The sequence below is a fragment of the Nuphar pumila genome, chromosome 17 (assembly GCF_984573655.1).
Source record: "Nuphar pumila chromosome 17, dmNupPumi1.hap1.1, whole genome shotgun sequence".
In the NCBI taxonomy this organism is placed as follows: domain Eukaryota; kingdom Viridiplantae; phylum Streptophyta; class Magnoliopsida; order Nymphaeales; family Nymphaeaceae; genus Nuphar; species Nuphar pumila.
This window is the reverse complement of record NC_143265.1, coordinates 30,584,176-30,603,261: the sequence shown is the minus strand read 5'-3', so window position 1 is coordinate 30,603,261 and position 19,086 is coordinate 30,584,176. Positions and strand designations below refer to the sequence as shown.

Below are 19,086 nucleotides of genomic sequence, written 5' to 3'. Positions count from 1 at the left end.
TACAAACCTCTACCTCTAGAGGTCTTTTGTTATCCTCCTTTTTTTCTCTTTAGTTGATTGCTTATTCTGACTCAGATTGAGAAGGAGATCCAAATGATTGACGCTCAACTACTGGTTTTCGTGTTTTTGTAGGTGATTCGTTGTTGTTGTAGAAGTGAAAAAAACAACAAAAAGTATCATTATCATCCACTAAGGCCGAGTACCATGCAATGACAAATACAACATCAGAGATCGTTTGGTTGAGAAGATTACTTAAAGACATGAATGTTCATCTTCAGACACCCTCTAAATTGTGTTGTGATAACAAGAGTGCAATATACATAGCTGACAATCATACATTTCATGAAAAACCAAACATATAGAAATTGATTGCCATTATGTTCGTGAAGAATTTCTGAGGAGGATCGTCACCATACCTTATGTTAATTCTGAGAAACAACTAGCAAACTTTTTTGCCAAGGTGCTTCCGTCACTACGATTTTATTTTCTTCTTGACACCACAAGTGATCACACCACAAGTTTGAAGGGGGGTGTTAAACTGTATTGTGTATAATGTATATGCCGTTTGTATTCATTTGTATTTTGTATAAGAACGGAACATATTAGGCCTCATTTCTCGTTCTGCCCCACATGTTTTAAGTGTTTATGATAGATATGAACCGTTAGATGTGTTTATCATGCTCGATTTAGTGGGAATCAACTCTTGGTTAATGTTTTTTTGACAAAAAAATATGTTTTTCTAAGCCAAGAAAAATTGGTACCTTCATAGCCATTGATTTTGGATCACCGAAAAAACCTGTATAGAGGTCAGATTCGGCGATCCAAAAGTCAGTTCCCACTAAACAAAACCTATAGATCACATCTATGGTGTTAGATGTGAGAAAAAAAAAATAAAACTATGGTTTTTGAAGGGGCCTAACGACATAACAAAAAATCGGGCCTAAGGAATGAGTTACTCATATACTATGTCACACGGACTCGGCTAGGGAGGCACCGCACCCGAGTCGACATGCCCCGACACAGGTGCGGACACGGGTGCGGCTTCGGACACGGCCTGGACTCGGTCAACGCCGAGTCAAACTCGGTCAACGAGTTGAGGCCGAGTCCGTCCACATTTTGGACTCAGTCAACTTTGACCGAGTCCAAAAATGTCCATTTTTAGGGCAAAAAACAAAAAAACTCATTTTTTTATACATATTTTTTTAAAAATATATATATAACCAGACTGTGCAATGTAGTTGCACAGTCACAGACTGCATTGCACAGGTCTGTGCAACTATTAACGTATAAAGCAAGATGGACATGTCCTATTATAGCCCATTAGGAGAAGTCTAATGGGCTACAGCAAGATGGACAGATGTACTCAGTTGAAGTCTCCTAATGGGTTATGTTAGTCTACAGTTAACGTATGCAGCATTCCCCTAATGGGCTATAGCCGACTTATTATTGTTATATATATAGTCCCCTGTGTATGTAAACTTTTTCCAGTTTTTTTATTTTTACTTTTTTTTTTATTCTGATAGCTGACAGCTGACAACTGCAGTTACAGCTGCAGCTAACATCTGATTGGGAGCTGGTCCAACTGGCTATTGGACCAGCACCAACAGCTAGTTGGGTCAGCCCCTTTATGCATGGGGGTGCCTTAAGGCTTGTTGCCAAGCATTGTTCAATAAAATCCTTATTGTTTTTTATGTTCTTGCTCTCTTTTGACAGTTTGTGTAATTAGCTTTTAGTGACTCTTTGTATTTGGCTCATTAGTAGCTCTTGTTCTTGTGAGTGTGCACCTTTGTAGCCACATTGTGGCATTGTATTTGTGCACTTGTTGTTTCGTTACATTGTTATCTTCGTCTAAATTTGCTTCTGAAATTGTTTTCAGGTATGGCCTATGTCACCGGGATACAGGTATGGGTACGACATGACAATATATATATATATATATATATATATATATATATATATATATATATATATATATATAAAGAGTTTGGGTCTGGACTAGGTTTGGACCTGTCCAAACTCGAAAACCTTCATTGACTAGGTTTGGACTTGTCCAAACCTGGTCAACGAAGCCGTGTTATAAAAGGGGAAGGGGATGAAAGCGTGTCTGAATCTAAATTCAGGTATTGGGAGTGGTCCTGAATTCAATTCTCCATACCCGATATGATAAAGTTCTGATCAAGATTTTAAACACAGAAACATTGAAAATGAGTGTATGACATGTAAAAAGTGCAAACTAATTGGATCTGGTCAAGATATGAACATAGATACGATTAAAGCTACCATGCTATTCCAATATGAACCCAGAAAAGTCTAATCATGTAAGTTTGAATACAATCCGAATGTGAATTCTGCTAATGTTTTAAGATCCATAATTGATAACAATGAGTCAGATTTAGATCAGAGATATAAGAGTACCCGACCTATTTGCAACCCGGTCCTAAAGAGGACGAAAGCTCTCGTATGCCAAGTCACTGTAACGCACACAATATGTGGCCAGCTCACCGCCCTTCCCGCCTTTTTTTTCTTTTTAATTATAAAATTAAGGATAGAATTGCACATACTCAAATGTGAAGGGTCACACAACCCGAAGAGTCGAACTCGGGACCTACCAGCAGAAAGAAGGCCCAGATTCCTTTCGGTGAAGGGAATCCAAGATGGGGAGCAGCACGATCAACAACCCCGAGGATGCCATGCCGATGCCAATGCCACTCTGGTTGTTAAATTATCACGGAAATCCCCACCATCGATTAATCAAAAGTTTCATCAAGAAGAAGAATAAGAAGAAGAGGAGTGGTTTGGTCCTATAAATCTCCAATGATCGGTGAGTCTCTCTCTCTCGCACGCGCCCTTTCCCCTCTAGACTGAGAGCCGAGGGTTTTGGGAGATGAGAGAGAGAGGGAGGGGGGTTTATTGGGTAAAAATTTTGAAAAAAAAAATGGTCTGAGACCCGACCCAACCTGCGGCATACCGGTACCTGTGCCCGTGTCGACACAGCTACGTCGACCAATCTGTCGTGTCGCAGTAACATAGGGTATGGCATTATGGATGATAAGAGAATTGATACTCTAGAGGTTACTAATGTCAATGTGAGAATTAATGATAGAGAACTTCTTGAAGACCCAACGCCTATGTCACACAAACACTCCATTTTTCCCTTTGTACCCATGTCGGCACGTGTGTCCCCGTGTCGACACACGTACCTGGACATGCCATTTTACCCTCCGTACATACAAGTTTGTATTCAATTTATAATTTATAATTATATTTTCAGTTTATAACTTTATATTTTTCAGTATATAATATATATTTTAGATATAGCATATATATTTAGATTATATTCAGGTTATTTTGAATTTAATTAATATATATAGCCATGTCATCATACCTTATTTTTTGAAATTGCCGTATCATACCCTCTAAACCCGCACCCATGTGACATAGCCCAATGCCTTTCAACAATTGATTGGAGCACTCTCTTACCTATCAATCAAGACCAGACATAGAGCACGTTGTTCATACAACTAGTTAATTTCAGCATGCTCCTAGATCCATTCACATGGGAGCAATCTTACAAAGCATTAATTACATTAAAATTTTTATTTCTAGAAACTTCTTTTTATATTATTCATCTACATTGCATTTAATTGCTTATACTGATGTTGATTCGGGAGGTAATCTCAATAATAGGCACATAACCACGGGTTTTTGTATTTTTCTAGGTAAATCTCTTATCTGGTGGAGGCGCAAGAAGCAACAGAAGGTCTCGCTTTCATCGACAGAAGCCAAATACCGGGCCATAGCCTTAGTTGTCAAAGGCGGCACCTAGGTGCCGCCTAAGCTGCCTAGGAAACCTAGGTGCAGCCCCACTGCCTGAGCGACCAGGTCTGGGCGGTGGAGCCCTATACTGCCGCCTAGATCGCCTAGGCTGTCATCGCATACGCTTCTTTTTTTTTGAAGTTTTTTCTTTGAAGACATCATTTATTTTCTTCTTCTTCGAGGAGAAGAAGAAAAAGAAGAAGAAAGATCAAACAATATACATGTTTCTTATTATGTTTTTTATGTTTTTTTTGTTTTTTTATTTTGGGCACCGCCTAGGCCCCACCTAGACCTTTTTAGGGGCTCACCGCCTGGGCTCCGCCTAGCGCCTATGACAACTAAGGCCATGGCCACGACTACGATGAAAGTAGTCTGGCTAAGAAGATTGTTGTCAGACATGAGAATTCAAATAACAAAAGCTTTGAAAATGTGTTGTGACAACAAGAGTGCGATCAACATTGTCAACAACCATACGTTTTACGAAAGAACAAAACATATTGAGATGGACCATCACTATACGAGAGGAGTATCTTCAAGGCAATATTGATCTGCCTTATGTCACATCAAAATATCAATTGGCAGACTTCTTCACCAAACCTCTCCCAGCTCCTAGGTTTTACTTTCTTCTTGGCAAACTTTCGGTCATTATATCGTAAGTTTAAGGGAGGAGTGTTAAAATATGTATATATATATATATTATTTCTTTATTATCGTAAACAATGTTTTTTATTTTTTATTTTTGGTCAACTCTTGTTGATATTCATAGGGTATGACAGTCCATTCCTTTTCATGAGATGAATCGTGAATTCATGCGCAAGATTCAAAAGAAAGAAATTGCAGAGGCTTTAAAGAAAATGAAATCAAGAAGGGCAGTTGGCCCAGATGGTATACCTATCGAGGCTTGGAAATGCTTTGGAGAGAAAGGTTTAGAATGGTTGACAAATCTTTTTAACAAGATTTGGCGGACAAATAAGATGCCTAATGAGTGGAGGAAGAGTACTTTGATGCCTCTATATAAGAATAAGGGTGATATACAAGATTGCACAAACTATCGTGGTATAAAACTCATGAGTCATACTATGAAACTTTGGGAGAGGGTGATTGAGTCTAGGTTGAGGAAGATTGTCATGATATCGGAGAATCAATTTGGTTTTATGCCTGAAAGATCAACTATGGAAGCTATGCATCTTCTTAGACAACTTATTGAGAGAAATAAAAAGAGGAACAAAGATTTGCATATGGTTTTTATTGATTTGGAGAAGGCATACGATAGAGTACCTAGGGACGTTCTCTGGTGGACAATGATGAAGAAAGGTGTTTCTCTCAAGTACATTAGTATAATTAAGGATATGTATGAAGGAGTAGTAACCAATGTCCGCACTTGTGGAGGGGTGACAACCAATTTTCCTATAATGGCTGGGTTACATCAAGGATCTGCTTTAAGCCCTTTCCTATTTGCTATAGTGATGGATGAGCTTACGAGATCAATTCAAGAAAATGTGCCATGGTGTATGTTGTTTGCTGATGATATTGTTTTGATTGATGAGTCTAGAGTTGGGGTTAATGCTAAGTTAGAATTATGGAGACAGACATTAGAAGCAAGAGGTTTAAGTTGAGTAAGAGTAAGACAGAATACATGGAATGTCGGTTTAGTAAGCAACGAAGTAGTGATGGGAGTGTAGTGAAGCTTGGTGAGCAAGAAATACCGGTGGATGATTGTTTCAAATATTTGGGATCTATCATTCAAAAGTATGGAGAAATTGATGGAGATGTAAATCATAGGATAAAAGTTGGGTGGATGAAATGGAAAAGTGCAACTGGAGTATTGTGCGATCGTAGAATGCCATTGCGGTTGAAGGGAAAGTTTTATAGGACGACTATTAGACTCGCTTTACTATATGGTACGGAATGTTGGGCTGCCAAGAGACATCATATTCAAAAAATGAGTGTAGCTGAGATGCGTATGCTGAGATGGATGTGTGGAAATACAATAAAAGATAAGATTCGGAACGAGGAGATACGTAAGAAGGTAGGCATTGCACCCATTGAAAATAAGATGAGAGAGAATTGTTTACGGTGGTTTGGACATATTCGGCGAAGGCCTAATGATGCTCCAGTTAGAAGGATGGAGAAATGGGAAAATATATTAGTTAAAAGAGGTCGGGGTAGGCCTAGGAAGACATGGATGGAGGTGATAGGAAAGGATATGAATGCTTTGAACCTCACCGAGGACATGGCATTGGATAGAAATGTTTGGAGGAGAAGGATTCATGTGGAAGACCCAGAATGATTTTCTTTTTTGGTTCATATCGCCGACCCCAATTGTTTTGGGATGAAGGCGTAGTTGTTGTTGTTGTTGTCAACTCTTGTTGACTTGATTAGACGTTAGAGTTGGTCTAATGGTTAGCTATTCTAGTCGTTAGACTAGGTCTAATGACTAGAAGCCCTCTGTCTCTTTCCTCTCATTACTCTCTCTCCCCTCTCATTTGTGTATATATAGGGGATCTCCCCCTCATTGTTAAGTATGCTTCTTGTATACTTTGTGAATTAATAAAATATTATCTTTTATATTGTGAGCCTTCTTTGGTGTGTGGCCTTTGTTAGTGTGCCCATAGTGGATCTTTTTGTTTATCCATTTTGGATTCTTTGGTGGACATTTGTTCTTGTTTGAAGGCTTTTTTTTTCTTTTACAATAAGCTCCATAGCTATTAACATGATTTTACACTAAATGGCAAGTAAACACATATAACAAAAAAATTACCTAACACAGGATATTGCAAATATCCCCTCGGCATATTTCAATGGCCATCGACATGTTCATAATGAAAGTATCAAGTTTGCACTTTCAACTACATACACTATAAAAGATATTAGGTCTATGCTAGCTGACCCAATATGTCAATGGAAAGAATGGATGAATTTGGTGAAAAATCTAGAATTCTATAAAGGGGTGATGAATTGAAATAGAAAATGTGAAGCACATAGAAACACATACCAGGATAGCTAGAGAACGAAGTCCTGCTGATCGGAGACTTTGCCCCCTTTCATCTTCACCAAACTCTTGAGCTAGTTGACAGAGTTTGGGTATCAGGCCCTCTAAATTGAACACATATGAGCTATCCGTCTACACATAATATATAGGCATCAGGAAAGGATGCACTCTAGAAAACAAAGCATAGCTTATCAACAGAAGCTATGGTGTCAATCAATCATAACTCCTCTTGATATTCAGTCATAATAAAAAATGTATCAACTTTTGTATCATTCATGTAACTTATGATGACAATAATTATGTTACCTGGCTTTTTATGAAGTCAACAAGAGTGTCACAGCCAAGAATCCGCATTTCATCCTGTTGGGTTTGGTCTAAAAGAGTTCGTACAATGCTCAATAAGCTAGTTGTGAAAAGTGGCCTGAAAGCATTTGAAAATTGTTTTAAACATATAAACATGATATACCCATGAAACTCAAGCAAAGATCAATGAAACTAATGATGTAACATACTCTAGACGTGCTAGTCCACTACAGAGGATTCCTTAAACAAAAGGCATATCAAAGAAAAATATCTTTTACAGAGATCTGCTTTTAACAGATGCTATCTGCATTCAGCTCCCAACAAGAAGAGTGTGAGAGTAAATGAATTCCAGGACAAGAAATTCAAGGCACAAGGATCTTCAGAAGTTCAATAAAAGAACTACCATATGCATAAGACTATTCTTGTTAATAAACAATCAACAAAACAGTGAATGGTTCTGAGAAGAGTAAATGAAATTGTTGACAAGGCCAGGTATCATAACTCAAAAATGGATAAGCAGATCAAACATAGCAAAAACAACTCATAATGAAAGATTGCTCATTAGACAGCTCATAGTGAAAGATCTCTCATTAGACATCCTAACAAGATATGATCTCCATTACAAGAAGATAGACATACAACCCAATGAAATTCTAGTGGAAGTGATATAGTCATGGTTCTTCAATGAAATTCGATTACATAAAACATAGAGGATCTGATTTCTCCAACCATTTTAATATTTTTTTCCCAAACATTCTGTTTATTCATCATTTCTATATTCAAGAAACTGCTAAAAATTTATGCTTAAATTCAAATTATAATTCTAAAATGATATAGTAGGGAAAAGAGAAAGGCAATGGGAGAATCTAACATGAAAAATACACCATTCAGAAAGGGAGAATTAGGCCAGATACAGAGCTCATGTTCCACTTTAGAAACCGTATCTCTTCCACCAACTATAATTTCGCACCAGCAATGGCACTGGTTTCCCCTTGAGATTGTTAATTAAAAGCTTGTTATATATGCCATATTTGTTATCATTATAGAAACACTTTGTTTAAAAGCAATATTTGATTTAACACATCACCGACCAGAATATGCATAGGCAAACCAAATACCAAAACTAGGAACTCACATTTGATCCTTACAGGAAGTTAAGAGCTTCCTGTATATGCACAAGACAACTTTCACTGAATTGAACTGCTCATTTCGCAAATCCTTATAGCATCGTTGCTCAAGATGCTTTGTTATCTAAACCAAATAAAATAAACCATGAATTGCAGTTAAAGTGAATGCATGAAAAATGCAGTGAGCAAGCAATTTGGGTGGTAATGGGAAAAAGGAATTTTGAGGAAGAGATCAAAAATGAGTGGCTCAATATAAGCAAGTTCAAGGAGATGTCAAGTGACCATCTCAACGAGCATCAAATGAAGATAGAAATGAAATTCAGCATAGTCCAAAACTATATTAAGTTACATGCATTATTGGGAAACAATCAACTATACATGTCCAAGCATAAACACATCATAGAAGTTACTGACGACGATAATACTTTCATGTTTCTTTCTTCTCCATGCTGCAAAATTTCACCAACATGCAACACTTGATGGTCTTATATCAACTAGATACCCAAACAAGAGATAGTCTCCTCAAGAAACTCGATCTTCAATTTATGACTGGCACATCTTCATTCTTTCATGTCTTCTAATAGGCATCTCAACCATACATCATAAATTGTATGGTTGAGATGCCTATTAGAAGACATGAGAGTACCATTAACGACACCATCAAGATTATGTTGTGACAACAAGAGTGCCATATACATTGTTGGGAATCATATTTTTCGTGAGCTCACTAAGCACATCAAGATGGATTGTCATTATGTCAGAGAAGAATTTTTGAAGAAGACTATTTTGCTGCCATATGTAACTTCTGAATATCATATTGCAGACTTCTTCACTAAAGCTCTACCTTCCCTAAGGTTTCATTTTTTGTTAGACAAACTTTTGGTGATCACAACGGAAGTTTGAGGGGGAGTGTTAATGTATATATATATCTATATATATACTGTATATGGGTATTTTAGTTTTTTTCTTGTGTAACGGTATAGTGGTCATTGTACATGTATTTTCCTTTTTTCCTGTATTTATTTTTTAGTATGTAATTTAGGTATTAGGCTGAGGGCATTTTTGTCATAGGCCAAAGAGTCATTGGGATCTCCCCAACGGCTATACGGTCTCTCCCTTTTGTATATAAAGGGTTAAAACCCCTCTCATTTTATGCTTTCTCAATGCATTTGCCTCTAATAAAAATCATATTTTTTATGTGTGATTTGTGCCCATATTGTGTTCTTCTTATTGACCCACAAGTGATCATTGTATTTGTGCTCGTCCATAAATGACATCCACACAACTCTTGGTGTTTCGTGACACCACTAATAACATATGATGTACCAGATGTCAACTACATTATTGCATCTACAAGGAATTGGTGCATTACATTATCTATGAAAGATTAATCATTTACTCCTACTAACCGTTCTATTGCTGAGTAGGAATGTCAATTGCTTTGAAACCCAACATAAAGAAATCGTTGGATACATCAAGTGGCTTTAAACAATATCTTAGTTCCCCTAGATCTGCAAATTTCATTCGTCATCAGTACTGCAACTACCCCACATACTTAATATCAAAAGCTTCTCATCAAAATAGTATTCTAGTATGGAAATGTTTGGTGAAAGGTGTTTGGTGGTGTTAAAATACATGTAATCAATATATATATATATATATATATATATATATATATATATATATATATATATATATATATTCAATCATACCCGATAAGGGTATTCCTATAATTCTGTCCAATAGGGACATTGTAGTCTTTTTTTCATTTTTGTTTTTCTTTTCTTATTTTCCTTTTTCTTTCTTTTATTTTTCTGTTTTCTTTTCCTAAAAATGCATTTAATGCATTCACATTGGGGGTCCCAACTAAGAGTTGTTGGGCCCCCAATGGTCACAATTGTGACCGTTGGGAGCCCAACGACACCTTGTTGGGCCTCCCAAGATAGTCTCTCTCTCTTACTTTTCTCCCTCTCTCTCATTCCTTCTTGCAAATAAATAAGTGGGGTATCCCCCTTTGTAAAGTATTGGCTTCTTCAAGCCCTCTCTTGCATTTATAAGAATTTATGTTTGCAAGCCATTGTTGGCCTTTGTGTATGTCCTTTTTGGACTTGTTTTTTTTGCTTTTTATATGTGAATGTCCATTATAGGACATTGTTTTTATTTTCGCATATTTCATTACATGGTATCAGAGCCAAGTGTATGCTCTTGATTCTTGATATAGCTAGTTGACTAGTTATATTTTTTATTTTGTATTTCTCTTTCTTGGTTTGTCTTCTTGAGTTTGAAAATGGAAGGAGAACAAAAGATTGATCTCTCCTTCAAACTTAATGGTTTCAACTACATGATGTGGGCCACCGCCATGGAGAACAACCTCAAGGGTAAAAAGCTTTGGGGATACGTCATGGGCACTATTTCGGAACCACAACTCCCACTCACCAAGATGGATGGTGATCAAGAAAAAACTCTTGAAGGAAATGGCCGCATGAAGGCCATTGAAGATCACCAATCCAAAGTGGAAGATTGAGAAAGCAAGCATGCAAAAATTCTTGCTTGGTTCATGAACAACGTGGAGCTTAAAATTTGCGCCAACATTGCTAAATTTCGGATGGCAAATGAAGCATGGTTCTTTATGAAAGGTATGTATACTCAAAAAGACCTTGTTCGTCAGTTCTTTCTCCAAAAAAAAAAATCTGGACCATTAAGCAAGGGGAAACGGGTGTAAGAGATTACTTTAGCACCCTTGGACCCTTATGGGATGAGCTATCTTTACTAGAACCAAAGTGGGTTTATAGTGAAAATGTGGAACTAAGAAGAGAACAAATAGAAAAAGAATACTTTTTTTAATTTCTACATGGGCTTAGGCCCGAATATGAACAAGTTAGATCTTCCCTACTTCATAGATCTAAGCCGCTTCCTTTAGAAGATGTCATAGCCGAAATATGCCAAGAAGAAACTTGTTTTGGCATGATTAAGGGAGGAGATGAAGTTTTGGCCGTGTCTAAACCCGGCAATCATGTGAAAGCCTACAAGCCTCCACACTTTGGGAGGCAAAATAACTATAATGGCAACTATAGAAAAGTCATTTGCCATCATTGTCAAGAACCGGGTCATATAAGACCTAATTGCCCTAAGCTAAATAAAGCACCAAAAAGTAAGGTTGCCTCCGTTGAAGAAATTACTCAAAAGAAGGAGGAGACTATCAAAAGGAAGGAGTCATTCTCTCTTGCTCAACTATCGGAAGCACTTCAAATCCTACTCAAATCACCATCAACTTCGGGTGTCGCCATAGCTTTTTCTTCTCCTCCAGGTATGTCTTCTTGGATTCTTGATTCTAGAGCATCCTTTCATATGACCCTTCTTGAAAATGGGCTTTCTGATTTATGCAATAACTCTAAAAACTCTTATGTTTCAACCGCCGATGGTACATCTTTACAAGTAAAAAGTTTTGGAACTTTAAATTTTTCAAAAAGATTTTTTTCTGTCAAACGTAAGAGTGGTACCTCAACTTAATTTAAATCTCCTTTCTGTTTCTCAAATATGTGATCATGGGTGTGAAATCTCTTTCTCAACTAAGGATTGCTCTATACAGGATCTTCGGTCCGGAAAGCAGATTGGGCAAGGCCATAGGATGGGAGATCTCTATTACATGAGCAACTTGAAACTTCTCACTAACTCTTTTTGTAATCACGTCCAAGATAAAAATATTGAAACTTGGCACCAAAGACTTGGACATCCAAGTTTCTCAAAAATGTACTCCTTTCCTTTTGGAAAAAAAAATTGTAATGAGAAACATTTTGTTTGCAACAATTGTATTTTTGGAAAAATGAAATCTACTCTTTTTCCAAATAGAACTTTTGTATCCAAAAGACCTTTTGAGTTAGTCCATTCGGACGTTTGGGGCCCTTCTCCGGTCATATCGAAAAGAGGATACTCCTATTATGTTACTTTCATTGATGACTACACTAGATATGTGTGGATCTATTTTCTCAATTTAAAATCCGAAGTCTTTGACTTCTTCAAGAAATTTCATATGATAGTCAAAAATCAATTTTCAAGTAATATCTCTACTCTTAGATCCAATTCGGGTGGAGAGTATCTATCAAATGAATTTCAAAATTATTTGAAAACTAATTAAATTTATCATCAAAGATCATGTCCTAGGACTCCCCAACAAAATGGTCTAGCCGAAAGAAAGCATAGACAGATTGTGGAAACTACTAGGACACTTCTTATTTCCAAAGAAATTCCAAAGAATTTTTGGGTCGAAACCGCTTTAACTTCAACTTACTTGATAAATAGAAAAATATCTTCATCCTTACAAAATACATCTCCATATGAAAAATTATTTGAAAGAACACTCGATTTCAATAGATTAAGAATTTTTTGGTGTAAATGTTTTGTCCTTACACATAAAAGAGATAAATTATCTCCTAAAGCTATTGAATGTGTTTTCTTAGGATACATAGAAAATCAAAAGGGTTTTAGATGCTTTGACCTTAAAAATAACAAACTATATGTGTCTAAAGATGTAACCTTTTAGAAAATGAAAATGGTTTTGAGAAAACTAAAGATATTGACGAAAGCGAATATGCTTTCTTACTTGATCTTATCTCTCAAGAAGATGTGACTCCTCAACAAGAGGAAATCTCTAATGATTTGTTGAATGATCTAGAGGATATTCCTCTTAACAATATTGAAAATGAAAGTGATCGACCCATCCAAACCTATGTCAGGTGTGGTCAACAAGTTCCCATGAGTGCCTTAGAAAAATACTCTCAAGGGTCCAACATAGAAGAAACCTCTTTAAGGAGATCCAACCGAATCTCCAATCCTCCTAATAGGTTTGTTTCCTATGAGTCTCTAACACCAAAGCATAAAGCGTGTCTAATTGCGTTACACTCTTTTTATGAACCTTCACATTATAATGAAGCCAAAAACATTCCCCAGTGAGTTGAAGCCATGAACTTAGAACTTAGTGTCCTTGAAAAGGCAAAAACTTGAGAAATAACCTTTTTACCCACTGGAAAAAGATCTATTGGATGTAGATGGGTCTTCAAAATTAAAACTAAAAGTGATGGGTCATTAGAACACTATAAAGCCCGGTTGGTAGCAAAAGAATACGCTCAAGAATACGGTATAGACTATGAAGAAACCTTCACTCCCATAGCTAGGATGACTAGTGTTAAGACTCTTATTGTGGTTGAGTCAGTTAAAAAATAGCTTATTTATCAATTAGATGTTAAAAATGCATTCCTAAATGGTGAACTAAATGAAGAGGTTTACATGGATCCTCCACCAGGAGTATCTATTGGTGAAAATAAAATTCTCAAACTTAAAAAGGCATCATATGGGTTAAAGCAAGCTCCAAAGGCTTGGCATGATAGATTTAGCAATGTAATGATGAGTTTGAATTTTCGCTCATGCTATACTGACACTATCTTGTTTGTGAAAAGTGCAGGGTCTTCAGTAGTTATTATACTACTTTATGTTGATGATATGATCATCAGTGGAAGTGATGAGCAAGGAATCAATGATATTAAGAAAGTTTTAAAAGAAAATTTTGACATGTCTGACCTTGGTTTCTTAAGATATTTTTTAGGAATTGAAGTAGCGTACTCTCCTCGAGGGTACATTCTCTCTCAGATGAAACTTGTTGCTGATATTTGTTCCAAGTTTGGCATCTCCGATGATAAGAAGACAGAAACCCCTGAAGTTATCAATGCAAAGTTAAGGTTGGAAGATGGAACACTACTCGAGGATCCTACTCCTTACCGCCAACTTGTTGGGTCTCTGACCTACTTATCCATCACTCGGCCAGACATACCTCATGCAGTTCACTCAGTCAGTCAGTTTCAACATGCACCTACAATTGTGCACATGAGTGCAGTCTTAAGTATAGTCAGATACATCAAAAACACCATAACTAAGGGAGTTTTTCTTTCCTCTTCGTCATCACTTGATTTAATTGCTTATACTGATGTTGATTGGAGAGGAAATCCCAATGATAGAGTCTCAACTACCGGTTTTTGTGTTTTCTTAGGTGACTCTATGATTTCTTGGAGATGCAAGAAGCAGCACAAAGTATCATTGTCCTCAACAGAAGCGGAGTATCGTGCAATGGCCACTACAACCATGGAGCTTGTGTGGCTTAGAAGTCTTCTCAGTGATATGGGCATAGTCATCTCTACTCCTTCGAAGATGTGTTGTAACAATAAAAGTGCAATCTATATCGCAAGCAATCACACCTTCCACGAGCGTACTAAACACATCGAGATGGATTGTCATTACGTTCGTGATGAATACCTAAGAGGAACCACAGCACTACCCTACGTTACATCCGAGTACCAGTTGGCGGACTTCTTCACTAAAGCCCTTGCTGCTCCTCGTTTTATGTTCCTTCTCAACAAGCTTTCAGTTATATCCACGTAAAGCTTGAGGGAGGGTGTTAAAATACATGTAATCAATATATATATATATATATTCAATCATACCCAATAAGGGTATTCCTGTAATTCTGTCCAATGTAGTCTTTTTTTCATTTTTGTTTTTCTTTTCTTATTTTCCTTTTTCTTTTTTTTATTTTTCTGATTTCTTTTCCTAAAAATGCATTTAATGCATTCACATTGGGGGTCCCAACTAAGAGTCATTGGGCCCCCAACGGTCACAATTGTGACCATTGGGAGCCCAACGACACCTTGTTGGGCATCCCAATGTGGTCTCTCTCTCTTACTTTTCTCCCTCTCTCTCATTCCTTCTTGCCTATAAATAAGTGGGGCATCCCCCTTTGTAAAGTATTGGCTTCTTCAAGCCCTCTCTTGCATTTATAAGAATTTATGTTTGCAAGCCATTGTTGGCCTTTGTGTATGTCCTTTTTGGACTTGTTCTTTTGCTTTTTATATGTGAATGTCCATTATAGGACATTGTTTTTATTTCCGCATATTTCATTACAGGTGGTTCATTTGGATGGAGAAGAGTGCGATCATTTTGATCACATAAACAAAACAAAACTTCATCTTGTCAATGATTGCAGTAAGCTTTCTAGCTCTTGCTTTCCTGGTTTGGCCAAATAAGAACCTAAATTGAACTGGCTCATACTGCATTGAGTTGTTTATGGATATTTTCCAGTTTTGCAGATCTCATCTTTTTTGTTTGGCCTTTGACCTTTGAACTTTTGTCATCATTCAATGAATTCATTTATGACCCGTTTAAAGAAAAATAAGAATTAGAAAACAAAAGGGGCTTACTAAAAGTACTTGTTTAACTTTTTTCGATTTCCCCTATCATCCAAGCAACAACAATATCATTAACATATATCATCAAGATGCATAATTTTTATTCATGTTTCAGAAATAGAATGTGATCAGATGCACGTATCTTGTAACTAAAACTGATTATGCTTTGGTAAGCTCAGACCAAGGGCAATCACTTCAACACATAAATCACCTTTTTGTAATTTGCTTTCCCTTAAAAAAAACCCTATGTGGCACCAAGTAAATCTCCTCATGAGATATTCATGAAAGTCTTCACAACTATTTCATTATTCAGAGCATCTAGTAAGCTACTAAGGAGAGAGCTACAGAAAAAATTGTCTTAACAACTAGACCATTAAGTCATCTTGTTATGCAGACATTGCTCTGTTCATTATAGTGTTTTCCCCATACATTCCAGAGAAAGACAGCAGCACAAGAAGAAATGCATGAAATAGAAGACAAAAAATGAGTGTGTAAGAGATGCCCTAATGCATGAAGCAGTGTGGAAAGCATTAGCAAAATGAGTAAGAAGTGACGATGGAAGCAGGCAGGAAGTGACATAAAAACAGCAGTTGAAACATGTGTGTGCATCTTCTTTTCAGCTTTCTTCCAAATTACCCATCATAAAGCGATTATATAAGAAAAGCAGGATTTTTCAAAAGAAAGTACAATTCCTGTATAAGGAAAGTAAATTTCTAATATCCAAAAAGCCTGATTTTCATATTAAATAAAGCAAGCTTCCCATTCTATGGAAGTATGCTGGCCCTAAATCTTTTGGAAACATGCAGTTTCATGCTTCTGAAGCAAACTTCCTGGAGAGCATGAATCTAAGGCTTTAAGGAGCTTCAATTAACCATGGTATTTCCAATTTGGTTTAACAAGGCCTCTGTCACACTTTTAGGGGTGTCTCGAAATGATTGTTTGAAAGCTTTAGAGAAGGAATAATTGAAACTAAATGGCACAAGAGCTAAGAAGTGCATAGTCTTTTGTGTTTACAAAGAGAAATAGGTACATCTAGCTCTTTGGGCTCATTACATTAGGCAATGGAAATGTTGATGCTTGAAGGAAATTCTCTCCCTAAAAGCACATAATCTTCCATGATTATGCATTACATTACATATTTCACCAGAGGAACTCTTCTCCCTTAACCAGTTTTCATGGAGGACATTTTACTAGAATCAATAGAAACTGCAGAAAGATAACAGACAAAGCGGACAAGTTCGTTGCTAGCATTCCCCACTTCCACAGAAAGACTATTTTTCAAAGAATGTGAAATACATGGAAACATACTTCTTTCTTGATAGATTATTCTTTTTGAGAAGTAGAGTGCTTAATAGAAATACACACTGTTCATATAGGATCTAAGTTGTCACAAAAAGTCAAATGAATGCTATGATTACAAAAGGAGCAGAACACGAACAAGGAGATTGAGAACTCATATTTTGAAGAATTTATTTCAAATAATACATGTCATAACCATAATAACCACATCAAAGCCATCATGGTTCAGCAGACTCATTCTAAAGTATACCTTTTTTCCCCTCTTCACCAATACATTTCACCAGAAAGCACAAGCACAAGAGGCCTGAGATTTATGTGCTTCTCAAGGTATTATAGCATCTAAAAGTAGGGCACTTCCTTAGATGAAGTTGAAACTCAAGCTTGAAGATATTTCATAAGCTATCTAACGTTAAGTTCAATAATGTGTACCAGAAGGCTTAACAGAGGAGTATCTTATTCTAGCAACGTAACAAAAACATCAACATATTTGGATTATTGATGTATGGCATTCACTGAGTCAAGTCAGACGCAAGGATTAAAATCAAAATCATACAAATGACACAACGTGTGGAGTTTGGAGGACAATTAAAAGAATAAATCTCAATTGTATTTCATTGTCACGATTCCCTCAAATTTGTGGAGAAAAAAAGTGCCAATTGAGTACATAGAAGAAGTCATAAACATCAATCAAACACAAAATAAGTAAGGTCAAGATGTTTAAAAAGTATCCAAGCTGCAATTTTAAGTCATATTCTAATTCTTACTGACTCAATCATGGCATAAGCTATGGTTCATATTTTAAGTCATTAATGTTAACCTGATCAATTAAACTTAACCTGATTGAAAGAAGGAAGATGAACGTTTACCTTGGGGATGCGAAGAGGATTTTTTGAAGCATAATCACAAAGCTTGCCAATCTTTCTATCATTTAGTTCAGCCTCCTAGACAGAAGAGAACCAGCAAAGAGGAGAACAAGAAGAAGAAGAAAAGAATTAAAGATGACACTAATGAAGCACGAAAAAAAAAAGAGATTTCGAGAAAATGAATTCTTCTTAGCACATTGACCTTAATTGGCAAATTCAACTTTATGAATCAAGTGGGAGAACAATAACATGTTTGCACTAGTTGATCTAAAACCTTGCTAAAATTTTACAAGATTGAAATCAAAGCCCAAAATTTCACCATATCATTAATACATTGCTTCTTTTTTCACCAACAATGATTACGATTCAGTATGCGTACGAACTCCAAAACTTTAACGTTCAAATCAAATTCGCAAATTCTTCTTTTGCAGGAGAATATAAACTTGAAGAACATTGATCGAATGAATCAAAAGACAGCCCAGATTAAGTACTTAAAGAGAAATTAATCAAAGAACTCAATGAATACCGCTACCACGCGCAAACTTTTCTTTTGGAAAGTGTAAAAAAAAGCACCATTGAGCTCCGAAGAAAGAATTACAGAAAAAGAAGTGAAACTGACCTCACATGCACAAAACTCATGATTTCCAATCACGCAAAATTATAGAATTTTCAATTCCAAAATATACAATTGTTCGAAAAAGGAAACAAAAAAAAAACATGATTCTGAATCATAGAATTTCACCTGAGACCGAGGGAAAATATCGGCTAGAAGCTTCTTGTATCTCTTCACCGGCTGCCTCGATCGCGCTCGCAACGAAGGACATATGAAACAGAGGTTGCCACACACCGGTAATACCCTCCTCGACACAACCCCCATTTATCAAAATATATACAATTAAAACCTCAAAAATCTCAAAAAAAATCAGAAAATGAAGGATCCAGCCCTTCAATTCCTGTCCTGAATTGGGTTTCAAGATCAGCAACAGCCTGCACAAAATCAAGATCACCCACAAAAAAATCACGAAAATGGCAGCGAGAAATTTGAATTCCGTGGACCCAGAAACGCAAAAAAAAACTGATAAAAATAAAAATAAATAGTTATGAGAGAAATTAAGAAATGGGTATTGCTCTCCGACGGAATTTACCTCTTATGGATCCCTCCTGATGTGGGGGGAAGAGGCTGGGCATATAATTCACAGGAGCATGGGAACAAAGAGGGGATGCTCTGAAACGATGACGTTATGCTTTTTTGGAGAGAGAAAAAAAGACAAAAGGAATTTAATATTGAATTGATTACATATTTACTTATTTGGGCTAATACATGAGAATATGGGATACTCCAAAGATTACAATGCACAGAGTAATTTTTAATGACCAAAATACCCTTATATCTTTGTGGTAATGGCAGGCCCTGTAGGTTTGCTGGAAAAGAAGGGTAGATGTGAGTTGGCTCT

General features: G+C 36.6%; 1 protein-coding gene across 5 annotated transcripts in view; it reads right to left on the bottom strand.

Moving 5' to 3' along the window:
• Positions 1–18,883, bottom strand: part of LOC149811862 (protein SEMI-ROLLED LEAF 2-like) — an 85,874-nt gene extending 66,991 nt beyond the window's left edge. For 4 of the 5 annotated variants that reach the window (XM_089992683.1, XM_089992684.1, XM_089992687.1 and 1 more), the window contains exons 1-6: positions 18,778–18,883; positions 18,375–18,619; positions 17,636–17,710; positions 8,247–8,362; positions 7,115–7,229; positions 6,812–6,940 (exon numbers count right to left, since the gene is read on the bottom strand). In XM_089992683.1, coding sequence (XP_089848809.1) covers positions 6,812–6,940; positions 7,115–7,229; positions 8,247–8,362; positions 17,636–17,710; positions 18,375–18,509 — 570 coding nt within the window. In that variant the 5' untranslated portion in view covers positions 18,510–18,619; positions 18,778–18,883. Of the gene's footprint in view, positions 1–6,811; positions 6,941–7,114; positions 7,230–8,246; positions 8,363–17,635; positions 17,711–18,374; positions 18,620–18,777 lie in introns of those variants that run through there. The other variant, XM_089992686.1, reaches the window with a different exon arrangement.
• Positions 18,884–19,086: the final 203 nt, after the last annotated feature.